At 31.7% G+C, this 22,310-nt stretch overlaps 1 protein-coding gene across 1 annotated transcript in view; it reads left to right on the top strand.

Annotated features, from left to right (window-relative positions):
- The window catches only part of LOC123714308 (lachesin-like), a 62,919-nt gene extending 48,788 nt beyond the window's left edge, over positions 1 to 14,131 (top strand). The window contains exons 5-9 of the mRNA XM_045668529.1: positions 974 to 1,163; positions 10,570 to 10,701; positions 11,475 to 11,603; positions 12,428 to 12,610; positions 12,830 to 14,131. Of these exons, the coding sequence (XP_045524485.1) occupies positions 974 to 1,163; positions 10,570 to 10,701; positions 11,475 to 11,603; positions 12,428 to 12,610; positions 12,830 to 13,200 (1,005 nt within the window). The 3' untranslated portion in view covers positions 13,201 to 14,131. The remainder of the gene's footprint in view (positions 1 to 973; positions 1,164 to 10,569; positions 10,702 to 11,474; positions 11,604 to 12,427; positions 12,611 to 12,829) is intronic.
- Positions 14,132 to 22,310: the final 8,179 nt, after the last annotated feature.

The following is a 22,310-nucleotide window of genomic DNA, read 5'->3' as shown; positions in this document are numbered from 1 at the left end:
TAAGGTAAAATGAAATAAATGTATTATTTGTATTTATGATAATAAAAGCCTTTTGTTAAACTTTATCAAATTTAACTCTATTTAACCAATTTCTGTAAAGTTGCATATAGTAGATCATATTTCGAAAAATAAAGTCATAAAGAAGATTTACTTCTTACGTGTTTAAACTAGTACACGCACACATTTTTTTTACCTACCGTCGCCTATGGACACTCCACACTGCCAGAAGGTTGTGCGGTTGATACGCTATTTTCTTAAGTAAGAGTCGGAGATATTTCAGTGCATGGCGAAAAATTCCATAAGGAACCTAGTATGTTATATATACGATTATCAAAGTTTTAAATACAGTAACATTGTTTGGGAACGCCTTTAATTATCACAATTCACAACTGTTTAAGTTGAATTTAAAATTGTCATTTTCTATGTTTTATTGTTTGGTTATAGTTTTATCGTGATCTGTGGCTTATTCGATAAAACTCTATTTTGTTCTGTGAAAGAAACTCGCCATCGTTTGTTTTTGGTTTTATAGTCTCACTCACCTTTTAAAAACAAAATTAAAATTAAGTAATCGTTTGCCCTCAAAAGATATTCGTTTATGAATTAATAGATTATTATATGAATGATAATAGTTTCTTTATAAATCCATTATATTCATAGGATAACAGATAATAATGTCAATATTTTGTAGACTGTTATAATTATAGTTTGTGTCAATATTTAACATTCAAAGACAATTTGAAGTGCCGTCGGGGTTCCCTATCAAAATAATTTGACAGGGATAGGAGTTTGCACTTGTCTTTGAATCACGAACCAAGCGCCAAATTGTCCGTATGTCATGTCATCGCTTTTGACAGCTAGTCTTTTGATAGTTAACGGTTTGACATTCTTGCAACTTTGAATTGTCTTTGAATCTTAATAAACATTAAACAAGTAGCAACTTTTTATTAAATAAACTTAATCATTTACTGCATAGATGGGCCACCTATCTGTGGTAATACCTCCCGACATAGCAGACAGCGAGGGTTCAGAGGCCAGTGCTGTTGAGGGAGGATCAGTGGAACTAAAGTGTCACGCTAATGGTGTACCTGAAGCTTTTACAGCGTGGAAGCGAGAGGGCGGACGAAATATCATCTTTCGAGATGAAAATGGGAATGAAGAGAAAGGTATGTAGCATTTAATGTATTTTATCTTTCTAAGTTAAGACTTCTTTAAGACCCTAGTGTGTTGGTGTTAAGACATTAAGCTAACTAAATAACGGTCATATTTGAGCATAGCGAGTATACATATGAGAGAGCATGTTAAAGGCAATACATTAATTATTGATAATTCGACGTTGCGTCTCAACTCATTAATGTTTCAAATAAAGGACAGAAGTTACACAGTTTCAGAAGTAATGTTTGTTCCTCAGGACCTTAGGTATGTTCGAGATTATATGTTGTTTTTCTAATAGGCAAGTAGGTTATCAACCCATGTCCGAGCCCGATACACGTTGCGAACTATTTAGGTATAATTGATATTTTTTTCCAAAATATGCATCCGGCAGCAAATATGCGCATCGCGTAAAAACATCCCAGATTAACAAAGACGCATCGTACATATTACAAAAATATCGATGGTTAACATATAGGCATCGGAAGAATAAAACTTGTATAGTATAATATTATATAGCTCATAATAACATTGTTTCTATATATAATACCTAGTCCAGCCATAAGTACTGTTACAAATGAAAATGCATTTTTTTAAATGAAGTACTATTATTGCCTTAGCAAAAAAAAATTCTATTCCATATTTGGCCACCTTTGGCTTTTATACAGGCCTTAATCTGGTTGGCCACGAATCTAGGCTTTCCAAGGACCAAATTTCGTCACTGCTTGCTCCAAAGACTTTTTAGTTGTAGTGTTCTTTAATCGTGGAAATTTTTTCATCAGTAAAGAGGATAATTCTCTGCTTTTCAAAAGCGCATCGCGACAGAAGGAGTTTTGATCGATCCACTTTCTTTAATTGTAAAGATTGATTTAGGGCATGTCCTGTATATCGGCCAAAAGCACCGAGCTTCAGGTCTTGTTTTATTATATGCGAAAGAGGGAATCTTCAGTTCTCGCGATAAGATTTTTTGCTTCCTAGTGGGGTTTCGACGAAGTCTGGCTTTAACAGCATTACAGCCTTTGTAGTTCTAACAGCACGCGGCCGATCTTTTCTGGTCTTCGACAGACGAAGTGTTGTATCTGTTAATAGTAGGATATACGAACACGACCTACGGCTCCATACCCACTATGTGCTAGGCGATCACTGCAATCCAATGTTATTTAACACCCATTCCATACTGTCATTTGATAATGAACACGAAAAAATATGTGAAATGGCGCAAAATCGAAAGAAGTTTTAAAAATAAAATACGTGTTCCAAACTCAAAATAATGAAGAAGTTACATAAAAAGAAAAGTTATAAGTTTAAGTACTTATTAAGTATTTAAGGCCAGACGAGTCTAATAACTAAAATAAACTAATTCGCATTCCTTGTAAATTATACCTTCTGTTTCCATGAAGTCAAGCGGGATATTACTAGTTAATTACAACGAAACACATAAGAGGATTTGCAAAGTGGCGTTGTAAACATAATCCCAATTGGACCTGTACAGTTGCAAGTTCGTAACTCCTTAAATGCGGGTTCGAAATTCAAAACGTAATAAATGTTCTAGAACTATAAATAGTGACCCAGTTAAATTACTTAGTTAAGGGTCCTCTTACTAATTATAAGGAATTTCTTTTACGACTGCCTAAATAATTGTATGAACAAGCATTATTTTTCCTTAATATAGTTTTCATGCATGACATAAATTAATAATAATAATTGCAAAAGGTAAAAAAATGTTATGGTGGTACAATCTAAAGTTCACATATTCTGCCACACATAATGGCGTGCATATTTGTCTTAAAAGGAATTTTGCATTTTACATTCTGAGTCATGTCAATTAGCCAATCCTTATATTATGTGTAGTGGTAAAACATGGCATTATTAAAATACATTTATAACGTTATAAAATTAACATTATTAATAATGTTTCGGGCAAGTAATCATTTATCGAATTATATATTTTTTCCAGAATTATGAATGAGGTAGATTAAGTCGATTATTATATTCAAAATAAATGTAAGTAATGAAAACTATAATACGATAAATTCTTTCTACTTTATATAATATTTTATAAGTATAATTAGAATTTATAGTATTTTTTTTATTTTTTTTAATAAAAATAATACTATTGTGTTATTATAGGCGTAGGCGAATAAGAGCAATGTTGGCCCAGTGGCTTCAGTGTGCGACTCTCATCCCTGAGAACGGAGATTCGAACCCCGGGTGTGCACCAAAGGATTTTCTTTGTATGTGCGCATTAAAAATTATTTCGAACGGTGAAGGAAAACATCGTGAGAAAATTAGCTTGCCTTAGACCGCAAACGTCGACAGTCAGGCACAGGAGGCTGATCACCTTCTTGCCTATGAAATAACAACATCATGATACAGATACCTAAATCAGTGCCACTGATTTATATATTTATAGGCGAACAAAAACAAATAAAATTAGAGGTTTGAGATGAGATGAGAACCGCAATGTTAGCAATGCAGTGAACATTTCTAAACATAATAATGCTCAAGTATTGTCTTTGGTTCCGGTTATCCGAACTTTTTTTAAAAGCGGTAATCCGGTTTAAAAAATTGTTTTCTTTTCTTTTCTTTCTTTCAACAATGCTCAATAGTCGGTTCAGAAATCTAAAAACAAATTCCATATGAGGTATGAGCGCACCAGGATTATTATTAATTGAAAACGAAAGTCTTGTTACGTATTTAATAGCTATCAAAACATTTCTCACTCGAAATATGTTTCGCTTGGCAACTGTGAGTTGTATTAAATCAACCTATTACCTATTTTTATAGAGAAAATGCGACCAAAGTATGGCATACACGTTCCATTCAATAAATCATTCCTGTCTTTGCTTCTCTTACGAAATTCTTATTCAATTTCATTGCGAACGATAATAATAGTCGTTCATATTAAAAGCAGGACATAAAACGTCGATTTTCCTTTGAATTCTATTCACATTGAGGATCCTACTAAGTGGTAAAAAAGAAACAAGACTAATTTTACATTCAAAGCCCGCTCCAAGCGGGCGCAGGTGGCGGCTTGGTTAAAACATTGGACTTTTATGGGATTTATTAAGATATCGCTTAAGATATTGGAACGAATATCTGAAATACTAAATAAATGTAGCAGTGAACGTCTACTTCTTTTATAACAATACAAGTAAGTGATGCTCGCCTTCCACTGCAAGCGGAACGGACCCATTACGGACTCCGCCACACTCGTTACGATGATTTTACTACATGCCGTCTCCGCGTTGGTGGAAGCATTTCAACCAAACTGCTAAATCGTCTAGCAATACGTTTTATGAATAAGGGAGCCAAAATCACAATCAGTTCGCTTATCAAATTAGTATGACCATTTCTCCTAAATTTTATTATCAGAACCTAGTATCAACATAGGACCACCCGAAAAGTTCCACCTTTTAACTCAACGAAACAATTTTCAAATCCGGTCTGATGTTTTCGGGTAATAGTGGAATAGGCAACAACTTGTTTCGAAAAATTTAAAAACCTTTGTTAAAGTTGCCTAAAACCTCGCAGTGCCTCGTTGCCTAGCCTCCATAGAAGCATATTCAAGCATGTTATCAATTTTCAGGTCTCTCCGAACAGTGTAATATTAAATACAATATTTCCCCACAAAATGGAACCAAGTTTAGGTAAATGCCATCTAAATATATACATTCCTATTTCAAAACTATTATTCTTGAAAGCCTAAAAAGGCTTGCTAAATCTCAAACTGAAACATCTCGAAACAAAAGCATCTTTTATATCAAAATTTTTAATTTACAAAAGTGGTCGTAAACTGATTCATTTCCTTTCAGCCCGTTTTGAAAGAACTCGATTACTCTTTAAACAATATGACGTGGCAATCCGAGATTCGGCCAGGAAATTAAATAAATGAAAAGCACGGACTTATAAAAGGCAATCTGTAGGTTTTAACATGTGCATAATCGTTTGTAATTCCGTATCTAAGCTTAATGTTGTTTTAAGGGACTAGCCCTTAGTGGGTATTAAAGGTTTTACTATACGAATTTGACCCGTTTTGTTTAAGCCATTAAGCGTAAACAAAAGAAGGACGGATAGTGGTTGAGCCCATGCCTTTTGTATAATGCCTACAACCAATGTTGCTATTAGTAATTATATTTTGGGTCGCAATAACACATAGTAATTTAGATTAATCAGAACCTAATAATCCTTGCACTGCGTATGTTTCAGTAAAAGGTTGTATATATCCCTATTAATATCTAGTATACAGTTAGTATTGTCTTTTGTTTTGTTTTGGGAAATAAATACAGATAATACAACTGTATTTACTGCTGTGATACTTTTTCACATTTAACACCTTTTGTCTTCAGTCACCGTCCAATGCACGCTGTAAAGCACGCGAAACGTCGGAAAAAAATTAAATTATGTAAAATAATTATAAGTTTTTTCTTTCTTTATAAGTTGTTCTCACTTTTAAAAAAGTATTTTCTTTAGTATAATTATAATAAATATAATATAATAGTATACAGTTGTTTTTAAACCATTTACTCTCGTCAGTTGGTTCGTAAAAGGAAGGTCTTTTACAAAGAATAGTTTTGTTTTACTTTCGATATAGGCTTGTATTGGTGTATTTATTGTGAAATGTCTCTTTACACTCGGTATATAGCCTTACCTTGGTTTTCATATTAGTTGGGTGATTAAATACGTTAAAACATATCAGCAAACATTAATTATAAACTGTCAAATTGATAGGCGTATCGCGTACGTGATTGGCCTAAACGCATTTCAATTTTCCGTTAATATTCTCACTATCAAACTATATTATAATTACGTATAGTGAGTATTTTAGTTTAGAAATAAGTTTTATATTATTCATAACTAAATATTGTTCGTCTATAATCGTTCAAAGTTTACCGTCAATAACTCCATAAAGAAATTATGTAAATACGACCTTCCTACAAAATTAGCAAGGCAATGTCACAAATTCGTAATATAATCAAGCAGGCGAGTGTGTGATTAGTTAATTAGTTATCTCGTGACGGGTGAAGGCTGTACCAGACTTAATTAAGTCATTACAAAACATCGCTTAAGATCACTAAGTTGCTTAAAACTTTATTCATACTGAATTTGTATGAACGAGGGAGTTTCTTCCCTTGTTGACATTTTGTTACATGGAAAATTAACAGATTTGTAACGTTTGTTTTAATTTTGTAATATATTTCATTTGCGTACATTTTTTAATTGAAAAATCATTTTAGAAGCACTTTTCATGCATAAGTAAGTAAACGATATTTTATTTTAACGTTTTTTTAACGATATTTTTTTTTGTGCTTACTATTGCGATAAAAGCTCTGTTATATTATTAACAGTGCCGATGCTACATTTCATTAAATTGCACTTCTATCAAGTAATATGTCTATGGATTAAATAATCTATGGTATTTATATTTGTATGCTGTTTTTAAATTAAAACGACGTATGTTGGTCATTCAGAGCAGTGTTGGCCTAGTAGCTTCAGCGTGCGACTCACATCCCTGAGGTCGTAGGTTCGATCCCCGGCTGTGCTGTGTGATTTTCTTATGTGTGCACATATTACATTTAACATTATCTCGAACGGTGAAGGAAAACATCGTGAGGAAACCGGCTTGCCTTAGACACAAAAAGACAACGGCGTGCGTCAGGCACAGTAGGCTGATCACCTACTTACTTACTTACTTACCTAAAGGAATAAAAAAAGACGACATTGATTTATTTTATTTTTTATGTTGGTAATTCACTATTTAAATTAGACAGATTGCATATAAAAAATAAAATAATATTTGTCAGAACTGGGAATTCGAAATTTCATTCGTATATTTAATCGTTGATAAAGTATTTCAAAGAAAAGCGGAGTTTCATAATTGAATCGGGAAACAATTAGCTTGGGCAATAATAACATGAAATTGAGGGAGTGAGTAACAAGTTGCCAACGACACAGCCCAACTTTATATGCCGTTAATAAAACACAATTTCATACAGGCCCGGATATTGTTCGAGCTAGGGCGAGTGTACATGTTTTATGGCCGAATAATTGTTTATAAGGAACGCTTTTGACCACTTGAAAACTACTTGTGTTTTATAGCTTTCCAGTTAGTTACGATAACGTTTGAAATTGAATTTCTTAATTGTAAGGTTGTTAAGGTCGATTTTTATTTGCACATATACGTATGTTTTCTTAAATCTTTTATATGGGAGTTATTTGTGACTGCAAGTTGTTTCACAATAGCTTGCAACTTGTTGCCTCTAAACATATGTAATTCCGGGATATTTACTAGATTTATAATTGTTTTTATTAACTGAATAGACAATACACTTTTCTGGGTTAAATTTAATAAAAATAATATGTTAAGTTAAATTTTAAAGATTATTTAGACGAATTTAGTTTCATACTATCTACTATTGATATATTTGACTAACTTTAATTATTATTCATATTAATTTGATAATGTAGTGATAAAATATTATTAGAATTGACTGTAATGCTATGATTGATAAAGTAACTTTATATGTAATTACTATAAAATTCTACATATTAATTATGCAAGATAAATTTGCACGCCATCATGTGTGGCAGAATGTGCAAAATTTTGATTGTACGACCATAATATTCTATTACTATTCTTGGAAATAAATAATAATTATTATTACTAATAGGTGAGTGAAATCTCTCCTTTATACAGTATTTAAGTTTGCCCTTGAGATTAAGGATCAGAGGTCGTATACCATAATAAAGTTATAAATTGTTTCCATTTAAATTTAATTTGACAGCCAACGTTAAACGGCAGATTGGCGCAATGTTTTGATTAAAGCGTGCCAAGATTAGCGATCCAAAGTTAATTAAGGAGTTAAGTTTAGTTTTGACTGGGATTAGCATGGACAATTTCAATGCGTTATTATTATTAACACGTATGGTTAATTGCGTTTGCGGTCTTTAGTTTCAGACAGTTCAGAAATTATAACGTGGTTAAAACGATTTATTTCTAATAGTTTAGGTCCGATGTTCTGAGTTACATTATATAACCGTTACGTGAGGTCTATAGACTTGTTTCTCAAAATTATATATATTTATTTCGGCTATCCCCGACTATATTGCCGTCGGAGGTATTAAGTAACGTATCTGTGTATCATTAGCAAAACAGCATTAGTGGTTATACACTTCTTATTTTTTAAGAACTTTTTGTATTACAGCAAATATTACATATAACTTTATGTTCAACATTGAAGTTTGTTTCTGTTATTTTTATTCCTATAATTTGTTCGGTGTACAAAATCATTCGTAGCCCTAACTTGGACAGTAATCAGGACATCAGCAGTATTTTAAATACGTTTCTACAATTAAAATCTACAAATTCTTGTTAGAGTCAAACTACGTTGTAACGTCGTTCGTATATAATAATGACCTAAGTAACAGTTGTTATTCATATTTTGATGCAGTTACTCTTGCGAAAACTGTTGAAGAAATCTCTTGAACAAAATATTATTTGCGATGTTATAAATTATTATTTATTTTTATTCTTTATATTTATTCTTCATTGCTTTTAATGTTATTTTCCCTCTTGAATTCCTCTAATCGACAATTCTACTGCACAAAATAAACATCACATTTAAAACTTTTTTACTGGATATAATGAATATTGCTAATTTTTCACTTCAAACGAAATAAGCTTGTTATACCAAGCACTAAATTTGAAGTCAAAAGAAACGACAATGACCTAATGAACTTCTCCCCAAATAGAGATGCCTTTGTGAAATAAATTCCCTGTAAATATCATCAAAATTCACTTCACTTAAATCTGAACACATTAAACATTTCTTCATACATATGTTTAATACAAATCTAAAATAATTTTGTTTACGCTCCGTTACAAGAAATCACCATAATGAAAATAGTTAAATAATATAGATAACAACAGGCGGCTTTATTGTTTTCGAGCAATCTCTTCCGTCCAACCACTTTAAAGAGTTTTTTTAATTAATTAAGCAAGACGTGCTAAGCTATTCCAATGTACAATTACATAGACATAAAGAAACAAAAATATATTTCTAAAATATATTTTTATATGGATTTAAAGGGGGCCGATGGCTGGCCATGCGTCATACTCGGGGGTGCTAATTGTGGTGACTGGTTGGACTTGAATTCATGTATGCGGTGGTGTAACTTATTTTGACTATGTATTTGCGTGTTGTTCCCACGAGAATGTAAGTGCGTGCTCCTATTTGACCATGCCTACTGCTGATAGAGGATCTTTGACAATCTGAGACTAATCCTTGTTTTTAATTTATTTTATTATTATTATTTACTTAAGATGTCATGTAGAACATGGGGTGATGGTTGCAGCTCCTTACAAACGTTGTGTAAATAAAAAACTTGGCGATTAAAAAGAGTGGCGGAGAGTTTATTGCCAGTTCTTCTCTTCCGTTGCCTTGATTTGAGAACTGACAGTAAATGTAAAATTAGAAGCATTTTATATACATTTCTGTTTTGACGTTCATAAGTGAGAATTGCGTTACCTATAAAATGATTTTGAATTGAATTAATCGTTTAGTTTCACTGTACTGCACACAAAAAAAGCTTCGTGCCTAACGCTGCAATAAAAAATTATATACCTACTATACTCTGACAAAAACTAGTTTATAATTCGAACAATAACAAATTCTTAATAGGGCTAATGAGCAACGCATTTGTCACAATGTAGTGTCGTTCCAACTTATGATATGGCTCTTATAACAGAATCACCCGAATACTGATAGCCTACACATGGTGGACATTGGTTTGGCAACGCAACGTACCTTTGTTGGCGATTTTGCCAACGCGGTTTTTCATTTATGGCAGGGCAATAAATACAACGCGATACTCCGTTCGCACATTTATCAAACTTTTATTTATAAACTTACAATTTAAGTGCCTGTGAAATAAAACGACTTGAAAATACGGAGCAGTTTAGGCGACACTAAAGGCCGTTATGTGTCACAATTTCACATTATCATTATGTAGTGGTGTTAAATATTTATATTTTTATGAAAATACTTTTATCTAAGCTTGAATCGTATTTTTTGAATTTCGAACGTAATTATAAAATATGTATGCACACAGAATATTGAAATAAAAACATATAAGTCAAAAGTTGTTACGAAGCTCACCAAAATTCTACTATTATGTTCCCTAGGAGTTTTGACATTTAGTAACAGTCTGTAATCTATAGCGTATATATGCATTTGTCAGTTTGATATCACGTATTCAATATTAGTAAAAAAATAATAGGGTTTGGACTACACTTGGAATATTTGGCCTATTTTATGACGTTTTACCCAATTCGAATTTTAATTGAATATATTATTGTAACATAAAATATTTTCAAGGGAGTTTAACACATTTATGAGAACATTTGAGTGATATTTACAGTGGTGGAAAGTTACGTGGGTCCAAGCCTGTTATTGAAGGGGCTTAGACGAGCTGACATGGGCACTTATTGGTGTATAGCGTCGAATGGAGTGCCGCCCAAGAAAAGCAGGAAATATGAGGTCACTGTACTTTGTGAGTATCCGGTGTTGGTTTGAATTGTGTTCTATAGAAAATTCTGTGACGTAATGAATATAAAGAATACATTTTGTATTTAAAACCTACAATTATATTGTCTTTCGGATATTTACCTTAAATAGTAAATTAACCATATAACGGGCTTGCCAAGAATTAAAAAAAATATATTACCAATATTTACATATAATTTAGACCAGAGAAGAAAGATCCGACCAAAGAATTTTCTTTGATTAAAATCAGTTACAGTCTAACATTCTAATACCAATAGAAGGATTTTTAATTTGTAAAATCACAATTCCACAAAGAGAAACTTATGAAGACTTGGACAATTACCATAAAAAGTTACGAGGCTTCTAATTGTCTAGAAATTATAGGCTATTAAAGGTTATATTGCTCTTTTATTTTGTGGGGTAAGTGGTCGATATCGTGTTAGGTTTCTAATCGTTATATGAAACCGTCGATATTAAAACGTGTTATTACCGACAGTCGTAGAGTTCATAGTATATATAGAAGATAAAAAGAAAATTACCAAATCAAAGCAGGTTTAATACATTCTACCACTTTTTTATAAGACTATAATGATCACGAATTTTGTAATATGACCGTTTGAAGTCTTATGTATTCTTTTAATTATGATAAGATAAATTCATTAACGAATAAAAGGCCTTATAAATGTTCATTAACCTAACGTTATAATTTCCTCTATTGAGTTAGTAAATTAACCAAACTGAACCATATTAGGTAGCATTTAATTCTTGGTGTGTCTACAGTTCCGCCACTGGTACGACCGGCAACTGTGGTCGTGTGGGGAATGGTGGACAAGCAAGTAACATTACAATGCTACGTCGAGGCATCGCCTAAATCCCTGACAACATGGCAACGTGGGAAATCACATACAGGTACTCATGAATTTTAAATTAACCGCATGAATATTTAAGCGATTGTTGACAATATTTAATTGTTTGTATAGTTGTTATCACGCGCCTCAGTGACTCCTTTTGTTATACAAATAATTGTTTTTGCAGTCTAGATTAAATTTGGAATGGAAGATTTGCATAATATGGTTTTTGGATACAGATTTTTGCGTCTAATCGACGGTAGCACGTAGTAGATTGTAATTAAGTACGTTGTGCGGCATACTATTGCCATTATGATGGCGGTTCTGTGTTTAATTCCAGGCGAAAATAGCAATAACAGGCAGTAATTTATATGTAACTTTAGTTAAGTTACTTATAAATATTTTAGATAGTACACTGGAAGCCAATATTGAGCCCTTTAGTTTTTCACACTCATGAATTTTGTTTTAACATTCTCGTTTCCAATATCCAATAACATAAGTGTCATTTAGATTTGGGAATCCTTCGATGAGCCAAGATGATTTTTGTTAGCGTTGCAACCCCATTACCCATAATTTTATGTTAGTTATAAGCTCATATTTTACCCAGTTACCCAGCTTCAAATAGAGCGTTTCATTGAACATATCCATACAATAACCGAACTTAACTCGAGATAGCCTATTTTTTTCTAGTAACTCTAGGATTACCAAAGGAAAATTTAGCAAAAATATTGTATGACTTAGTTTAGTATTTTATACATACGAGGTCAATGAAGTCAAGTCAGAGTTTTCGGGTATGATTGATTTGCTTTGTTGCAGAGTATATTGTATAACAATAAATTGTATACTCTCTAGAGATTTAATGGGTATTACTTTTTTATTCCACAGGTGCGAAGCTACTAAACAGCTCGAAATATATTATATCTGAAGACAATAATCATAACAATCAGAATAATTACGCAATTCGGACGAACTTGACGATAAATCGCTTGAAAAAGAACGACTTTGGTGACTACACTTGCTCCGCTGTGAATGCTTATGGAAGAGCGAATTCTACGATCACCTTGAAAGGTAAGTGTTTGTTTCAAAATGTCTTAAAATAAATTAAGATTTTAATAAATAAAATATAATTTCTTTAATATAAAAAAGAAATAAAAGCAGAAAAATAAATTTTAATTAAAGTATGTATTGTACGCTTGTTATTAATTTATTAAAAGGATCATACCTTCGATTATTATAAAGCCAGTTAGTTCTGTAACATTTGTATTAATCATTAACTATATATTTCAGAAACGCCACAGAAAACCACGACAACAACGACGACGACAACAACAACAACAACAACAACAACACAGCGACCAACAACAACAATACGAACAACGACCCGCCCTCCCAAACGACACCTCAAAAAACAACAAAATCAAAACGCGTTGGATATGGAAAATAACCACGTAGGCGTAAACGCATTAAACTTTTACAACATAAACATATACGGTACACCGAACAGTAGCCAAACTCATCATAACGAATACAGCCAAAGAGTGGAACGTCAAAAAGTTCGACCGTCAGGCCCACCAAGGCATTATGTTGTGTATAACAATGGTATACGTATTGTATACAAATATATATTTTTATTCGTCAATTTATTATTGATTGTATAATCATACATTAATAGTATAGAAAACGATGGCTGTTAAAATTTTGAGCATTGTTATAATTCAATGTTATTGTTACGATGTAACGAATTCTTTAGATTATTAAAATTAGATGTGGTGTAACAATAATTGATTGTAGCTGGTTTTTAAAACATATAAAGTTTTGTATACATTTGACCAGAAATTTTAATCGAAATAAAAATGTTTTGTTTGCATCTTACACGAAAGATTGCAAGCTATAGTAAAGTCATGTATAGTTAAAAACATTGTAATACTTGAAATATTCATAAATATATCATTATTGGCATATCATTATGCTAAACTATGCAATATAATTGAGAGTGTTGGTGAATTTTAAAAACGTATACAAATTCATTTATTTCATTCAACAGTTCAGCCTGAATTTAGATTCAGAGTCGAGACAGCGCTACGTACCACTCCCATTTGTCAAATACAATAAGTTTTTGATACGGAAAACATACCTAGCGCTGAGTTTTGACTCTGAGTCATCTTTATTAGCTTAATTTCGTATTTTTTAAAATTATTTATAAATCTTAGAGATCAAAACAAGATTTTACGATTACTTCCTTAACGACAATAATATATGTGTGTGTGACTTTTACCTTAAATGTGCAAATACTGTTTCAAGTCTACGGAGCTTCTGTCTGCATCTATTATTGTGGAGACAAATAACTTGACTCAGATACGAAATAACCTAATGTATAATCTGCTGAACCGTGAGTAAATAAACTGTAAACATTATTAGCGCTTTGAAATCGAGTTTCTAAGGACTTAAATAAAATATCCATTTTAAGACAATAAATTATATAATATTAAGTTCTATAACAACACATGTTTGGAGTCCGTGAATTGATTCCGATAAATAAGAATGTAGTGTTAGAATGTAATATATTTTGTATATTATATGTTACGCAAAGACAATAATAGTGACCAACAATAAATATGGAATAATATATTTGTATAACTTGTAATTTAGATTTAAATTTTGGCCTATAAGAGGTCTATATAAGTAAGCGTTCTTAATTAATTGTCTACATTATTAAGATGTTATCTCTTATACCTAAGGACAATATTAAGCGCATTTTTTTAATGATTTTTAGTGTCTATAATCAACAGTTATTAACAAATACAAAACCTCTTATATAAAGTGTTTGTTGTAGACAACATTTGATGCTTAACGATTTCGTTTTATGTGAATGAAAATTATGCATGCATTTTTATATGAAAATTTATTCTTAATTATAATTAGAATACTATCATATTTGATTATAAAATAATAAATTTGTCTTCCGCGTAGAGGTAATTTAATTCGGCTTTTACATTTTTGATAATTTTTAATAAAGTTTATTTTATTCTTATTAGATATAGGATAATGTTAAGTCTTGGAAGAATTTATTTTAGACGTAGGTTCGACTCTTTACGGACTCAATCAATATTCAGGCATTTCCCTGATATATAAAAATATATGACGAATTTCCTATGAAGTGTAAGATCTATTACGTACAAAGAAACGACACGATTATGTGACACCGTCGTCGACTGGAACACTTTTGGATTATCACAGCAAATAAAATGTGTTTAGCCACGAATCATGTTTTTAAAATATTATCGAGCAGCAGTTCTACGAAGATGTCGTCTAGGGCCTTAGGACTATTATTGTATATTTGTTGGGATAAGGTTCTCACTATTGTATGAATTTGTTTCTGATATGATTATTCAAATGTTTAAATGTATTTAAAAACATAGAGATCTAAAATATACTTTTTGTATACTTTCCTGTACAGGACATATGTGCAAAACTTCGAAACATGCGTCTAAGTCAAAGCCAAAAATGCTTTGCCATGTGACCATATATCGTATGATACGAAATTTATATCGTTTTAACTGTCATATATCTTTCTTCCAGTGACTATAGATGACGTCTTGTCATACGTGTTGGGACTTATCATTGTGATTTTACGTAGATTTATTTCTAATATTGTAATACAAAATTTTCAATCATTAATTGTACATATCAATTATGTTTATCAGGATTATATATTATTACATTGTCGACTTGAAACAAATATTTTCTTAAATTTTGTTTTTGTTTTCTAACAATACTCTATTGTATTTTAAGATTAATGGTAGTCATAGTTACGTTGTTAAGAGACAATAATATCCGATAATAAAATAAAAATCATTGTAAATAATGTATTAACAATATAAGCTTATTTATATTAGCATGACTGTATTTTATCAATGTTAAAAGTAAGATGTTGATATCATTTTATCATTATTTTAAAATAAAATATATGCTGAAAGTGTGTTGTTATTTTACTATAAGTTCATAAATATGTAATAATAAATTATAAAATTTATTTATAACAAAATTTGGTAGTGATAAAATTCTTCCGTGATACTTGGTGCATGTTTGTGAAATGACGGGGAAGGTAAAATTATAGAGGGATTAGGATAAGCCTATTAAAACGTTAAAGATTATCTTTGTAGCCTGGTTATGTACTACAACCTTAGGGTGTGAGAGTCAGAGGAGGTTGTATTATTTATCATTAATTCGAGAATGTTTTTCCCATTATTCTATAGTTTCACTGAATAAATATTATAATCTCAAATAATGTTAAACTACTGCGGCATATCTATACCATATATACAAGTCATAACTTACACAATTAAAAGTAAAATTTGATTGTATTTCCCTAAGGAATGCATGAAACGAACCTTAGGTGTGTAGTTTTTAATGTAACATGGTAAATGGCCTGGAGGGTAACCTGATGTTAAGTGATAACATCAGGTGAACCCATGATCATGATTGCAAGTTACGCTATAAACATCTGTAGGTATACCCATCGAACCAACAATAATATCATTTTCACACGTCATTCATATCTACGCACATCTTGCGTTTTTTTATACGAACTAACTATGCAATTATTATTACCGTGACTTTTTATTTTTGACCCTTCTTGATCTATTTGATGTAGAAACAGAATGAGTTTATAAGCCTTCATATATCTGTGCTCCACTTCATGTTATATTTCGCATCATATTAATACTTGCTATATTTTATCGACTAGTGAAAATTACTTCACAACAGGTAACTTAATATAAACCTTCAATTGTTGATCAATGGACACTTTTATTTACAGCCACTTAAGACTTGTCATTTTTTTAACTAGAGTACATATGATTTCGTATTCTTTAGTTATTGCCAAGCTCATTGGTCGTATAACATCCTTCTACAAGCATACCGTCTGGATTTTGTTGTAATGTTCCTAAAATAATAATAAAAGCATAGATTACTGTAAAATACTTATTCTAGTACATAAAAATGTGAAGTACTATTACGTAAATACTAATAATTAATCGGCAAGCTGGTTAATTTCAGTTTCACAGCTTGTCCTTGGACATAGGCCTCCCCTATGAGTTTCCACTCTTCTCGGTGTCTAGCTTCACGTAACGACAGCCAGCTCTACTATACTATATTATAATCCCATCTTTTTATGCTCGTCCTATATTTACGTTAATAAACCTTAAGATACCATTAGAAACGACTTTGTTTTTGTCTTAATTATATACATTATTTACGTTTTATTTATAAATGAACTTTTGTTGTATATAAAACCAATATATATATATATATATATATATATATATGTCGTATCGTATTCATTTCAGGGCATGCAATTTTTAATATCTAACTTAGTGAAACAAGGAATACAAACTCAAACTCAAAATAACTTTATTCATATAGGTAAACACACTTATGAACGTCAGAAAAGAAAATAAATTAATTCTAAATTTACATTTACTACCAGTTCGTAAGTAAAGGGCGTAGAGCGGGCAATAAACTTTCCGCCACTCTTTTTAATCGCTAAATTTTGACTCATACACATTGTATGAACTGGAGCAAAAAAATTCCAAGAAGTAGGATCATTTAAATATTCGTCAAATTTATAAAAAGCTTTATTTATTAATTTACGTTTAACGAGGTCTTTCAATTTATTTAGTGATAATTCTCTAATTTCGCTTGGGAGTTTGTTTGTAAAAGTCACCATTTGTTTTAAAATCATTTATATTTTTTTGTATATACAACAAGGCTCCAAGAATATATTAACCAGTGTCATAATATTTAATTCCTTAAACTAATTTCGTACCTCTCTTGGGGAGTAAATAATATATTATTGTGTCTATTTTAGTAGAGAAAACATATTTAATAATAATAAATTATTCAATTAGTAATCAAAAGTATATATGTAAATATCCCTTTGTATCTGTTTGTTTAGGAACCGTTTGTAAGCGAGCGGCTTTCGAAGACATAACGTCGACATTTTATTTATGGAACTCATACGAGAATGTAAGTGCGTGCTTCTATTTCACCATGCCTCCAGCTGATAGAGGATCTTTGTAAATCTGAGACAAATTTCAGCTATTAATTTATTTGATTATTTATTACTTAAGATGTCATGTGAAACATAGTGTAATGGTTGCAGCTTCTTACAAACGTTGCGTAATACAAAAAAAAACTTGGCGATAAAAAAGAGTGGCGGAGAGTTTATTCCCAGTTCTTCTTTTTCGTTCTACGCCCTTGATTTGAGAACTGGCAGTAAATGGAAAATTAGAAGCATTTAATATTTTTTTTTTACGTACAAAAGTGTACATTGTGTTACCTATGTGAATAAAAGATTTTTGATTTTATTGGCTTTTATCTTTAGACACGTATTTTTGAAATAATAAGAGACTAAATCACATCTTCAACCCATGATTGTTGACATTCCCAGGTGTCGCATTGCACTGCATTGATTTGAATTGACGCTTCTTTTAAAAACAGTAAAACAGTAAAACTTCTTAATATGGTTTAATTTAAGAGCTTAATTTTAACTCACTTAACATCAGGTGGGATTGTGGTCAAAAGATAGTCCACTTCTGTATAAAACATAACTTAACTAAGTACGTATATTATATGTAATTAAGCTATTAATATATGTACCTATAATAAACATATGTTATAGGAGTAGAATGGAAACTAATATAGTTCTATTGAAGTTTTAACCAAAGTAGTAATCTTTCTTTTAAAGCGTAAAACATAAATAAAAACCTATATAATAAATTACTAATTCATTAATGACCCAATTTGACATTTATGTAAGAACATTTTATATAATATATACGTCACATAGTTTTTGATGTCAGATATAAATTCATTAGATACTAATTCATTAATTATTAAAATGATAAAACAGATGAACAGCTTTCGTTGGTTCCAAAGTCAAATAAGCTTAGAAAAAGGTGCTTGCACAGTGAAACTCGATCGCAAACAGTTATACATAAATTATCACTTCCATTGTCACGAGTCGGGTTCGTACGTGAGTGTATCATATGTGTAAGTTCAGCAGATTTATTTGAAAGTAATTTTCAGCTAGCATCTGGCGTTGCGGTATGAGATTCAGCTGATCAATATTCGGGAAGTCGTTCGAAGAACTCTCAAATATGCCACTCTTGCTTCATATCACTGAGATATTTCTCAGTTTATGCCGTGACATCGTATTATGAAGGCTTTGTGTTACATGTCTATACTGAATTTAAAGTATATTCTATTGTTCAGGTAAATTTACGATAGTGCTGTGTATATTGATATACAATAATATGATATTTTAATTAACTACTAATAAATAGTAACTAAAAGTTATTTAAGGTATTTCATTAAGAATTTCTATAAGCTTTTTTTAAATTATTATATAATTGCACGAGTTCTTTGATTAATCTACTAGTAATAAAGTTTCGGAGAAATATTGTTTAGAAATCTTGTCCTACAGAATTATTGATAATTGAATTACGTAATTACGGCTTACCTTACGTCAATGCTGTTATTATGAATTATATTTAGGAAAGAAAAAAAATAAAGGGCGTCTTTATAATTGTAATTGGTCCAATGACTATTATGTATTTTTAATATCTCCTTTACGAGATTAGAAATTAATTTACTCTAAGTTCATGCAATCTCGAGTATAGTACAACATTACTCCTTTCTATAGATACTGAATAGTTGAATTAACTGAAGGAACTCCAACAAACTTTACAAACTAAGTTCTGTATATAATATCGATGAGAGTGCAGAGGATTGCTACTCGTAGTGGACTGAATTTGTATCTTTAGTTTAATCCATTAAGGGATGTAAACGGATGGATTTAATGTAATTTTTTGCCCAAGAAAATTTAGGAGCAAGAATTTAACTAATATTATATGCAATAAATTTGAATATCGAAAAAAGAGTTGCCATCTGATAACTAGAAACTAATGTTGTCATTGGAAAATCGTAGAAAATTAATTGATATATCGTTTGGGTTTATGAATCAGGCTAACTGCAAAAACCATTTAGCAAAATTTTATATTCGTGTACCTTCTAGATACCCGAGCTCATTTAATATCTATCATTGTGGCTCCTTTGAGAAGAACGCGCTTTAGGCAAACATCACCAATTTCCAGATTTTGCATTCTGATAAACGGGCTAGGATCGGACATTAATATTTGTTCCCCTCACACTTTGAAATCAATTATTTAGTTCCTATAATGTCGTATTTTTTACGATTCCCTACAAATGTTTGTCACAATAAAGTATAAATATTTTTTCTTATATACCAATGTATCACAATGCTGAGCGTTGGTAAGCTTTTGTATAGAATAATTTACTATAATTATTTTTATATATTATGTAATTAGGATGTATATAACTGTACAATACCTCATATTAAGTGAAGTATTAATTTACTAAGCTTACTGAGTTGCTAAGTCATACACGGCACGGTGACCAATTAAGTTTCCGGTGTATAATAGAACTTACAAGTGTGAAAATAATACAGGAGACAATACCGTATACCAAGATGAGGTTGAGGTAAGAGGAATAAATTTACAATCAAACTTGTATGTACTTTGTAATTGATGATTATAAGTAAATTAAAAAAAACGAGAAGGTATATAGGGTGCGGATTTTAAATTTTAAATATTGACAAAAAAACAAATTGCATTTATATTATTATTATTGCAGTATGTTATAATGTATTAGTACGGATTTTATATACGGAATATTATATCGTATATATAAGATGTCTGCCATCACGGTGAGTGCACTCTTCAAAGCGGACTGAATTTGCAGAGACGCCGTTGGATCCACTGGTATGGCTCTCGCTTCTGTCGTTTTAGTCTTCAACTACTTAAATTTGTAAGAGCGCTAAACTCAGCTGGGGTTAAGTCGGGAGATCTGGGTGGCCATAATGTCTTCATTCTGCTTATGATTTTTCCCGGATACAACCTTTTTAGTGTGTCCATGGAGACCCTAGCTGTGCGGTCTATGGCGCCATCATACTGAAACCATAACCCTGTCTTGTCAATAACCTCTTGTTTCAGTTGCAAAAAATTATGAAATGTAATGTGTATGATACCGCTACTGTTCGCGAACAGTGTTGGCCTAGTGGCTTCAGAGTGCGACTCTCATTCCTGAGGTCGTAGGTTCGATCCTCGGGTGTGCACCAATTGATTTTCTTTGTATGTGCGCAATAAACATTAGCTCGAACGGTGAAGGAAAACATCGTGAGAAAATTAGCTTGCCTTAGACCCAAAAAGTCGACGGCGTGCGTCAGGCACAGAAGGCTGATCACCCACTTGCCTATTCGATTAACAAATGATCATGAAACAGATATATAAATCTGAGGCCCAGGCGGTTGATAATTTCAATCAATCATACAAGTCTATTTCGCAGCCGAATTGAATGATTCAGTAAAGATCCTGTCGCTTTGAACATTGAACCCACGAATTAATTAAATGGCTGTTAGGGGCGTCACTTAAACGGTGGATTAGTAAGAGATTATAAAATTTGCGTTGTGCTTCACTCAACGAAAACTCACTCAAAAGTACACTTCCACTGCGTACGCGCAGTGCGGACCAGACCTGCGACACTGCGACATACGCTTCCCTCCCGCTAGACCCACGGGTTACCGAAAAATTTGAGATTAATGTTTAAAATCGGCGCTGAGCGCCTTTTATATACTTGTATAAAGGTATTGATTTATTATATAGGATGCTTCCCAGTAGATAAGTATGTAGCCTTGCCATGTCTCGCAGACGTGATCGATTTTTGAGTCTACGACATGCCCGTTCTGCTTTTGCTAAAATTTGAATTAATTGCGCTAGAATACAATAATAAAGGGTTCTCAAGATTACTCATTCGGCATCACTTCCATTGTGTTACACTCCTTAAACAAAAAACAAGTAACAAAAAATCCTAAATGAATGGAACTTGTGCGATTAGCTTGTCAAAATTTAATTCTTATTCTTTCTTACAAAGTTCTTACCGAAGGCCACCGGCTAGACAAAAACGCGGATCAGAAGAAGTTGTATATACAACTATAGTTTAAACTCTATATAACGACACCGAAGGGACTGTGCATTTAAGGCGTTATAAAGATTTGTCGTTAAATGGAGGTACGAAAAACGTATAGATAATCCATGACTCCTACATATTACTCATGGTCAACAACAGTCTACACGAGCAAGCAATCAAAATTTGTAACAAAAGAAGTAATTTCTTAAAAAGTTCGTATGCATCATACCGACAGTCTAGTTTATTGCGAGCTAGGATAATAAAGGGACAGAAGAACGTACACAGCGGCGCAGTTTCTACTTATTTTAGCAACTTAAAAAGTACTTTAATACTTAATTTTTGTCGTTATTGTGTGTGCAATGCTCTTCAGAGTGTATCATTGTATGGAAGACCATCATGACCAACCAAACCCAATTGATTTTGACGCTTTAGGGAGTTCGTTGTTAAATCGAGGAACTTTACATGGATAAACTGTATATCCAATAAACAAGATATGTTTATAAAAATCTTATTTAAATCGCTCATAAACAGTTCACGCTAATAGTCTTTTATATAGACATGACGGCCACATGAACTATAGCACACTTTACGCTGAACATTAAGTTGTTCTTACAATATGAAAATTTATTGCAATACTGTAAAGCTACGTATGCTCGTTTAATGTAGAAAAATGAGTACAGTATTAACTTATAACATTTATTTTCCCTTATTTTCTACAAGC

Source organism: Pieris brassicae, chromosome 9, assembly GCF_905147105.1.
Source record: "Pieris brassicae chromosome 9, ilPieBrab1.1, whole genome shotgun sequence".
NCBI classification, from domain to species: domain Eukaryota; kingdom Metazoa; phylum Arthropoda; class Insecta; order Lepidoptera; family Pieridae; genus Pieris; species Pieris brassicae.
This window is presented reverse-complemented; position numbering and strand designations above follow the sequence as displayed.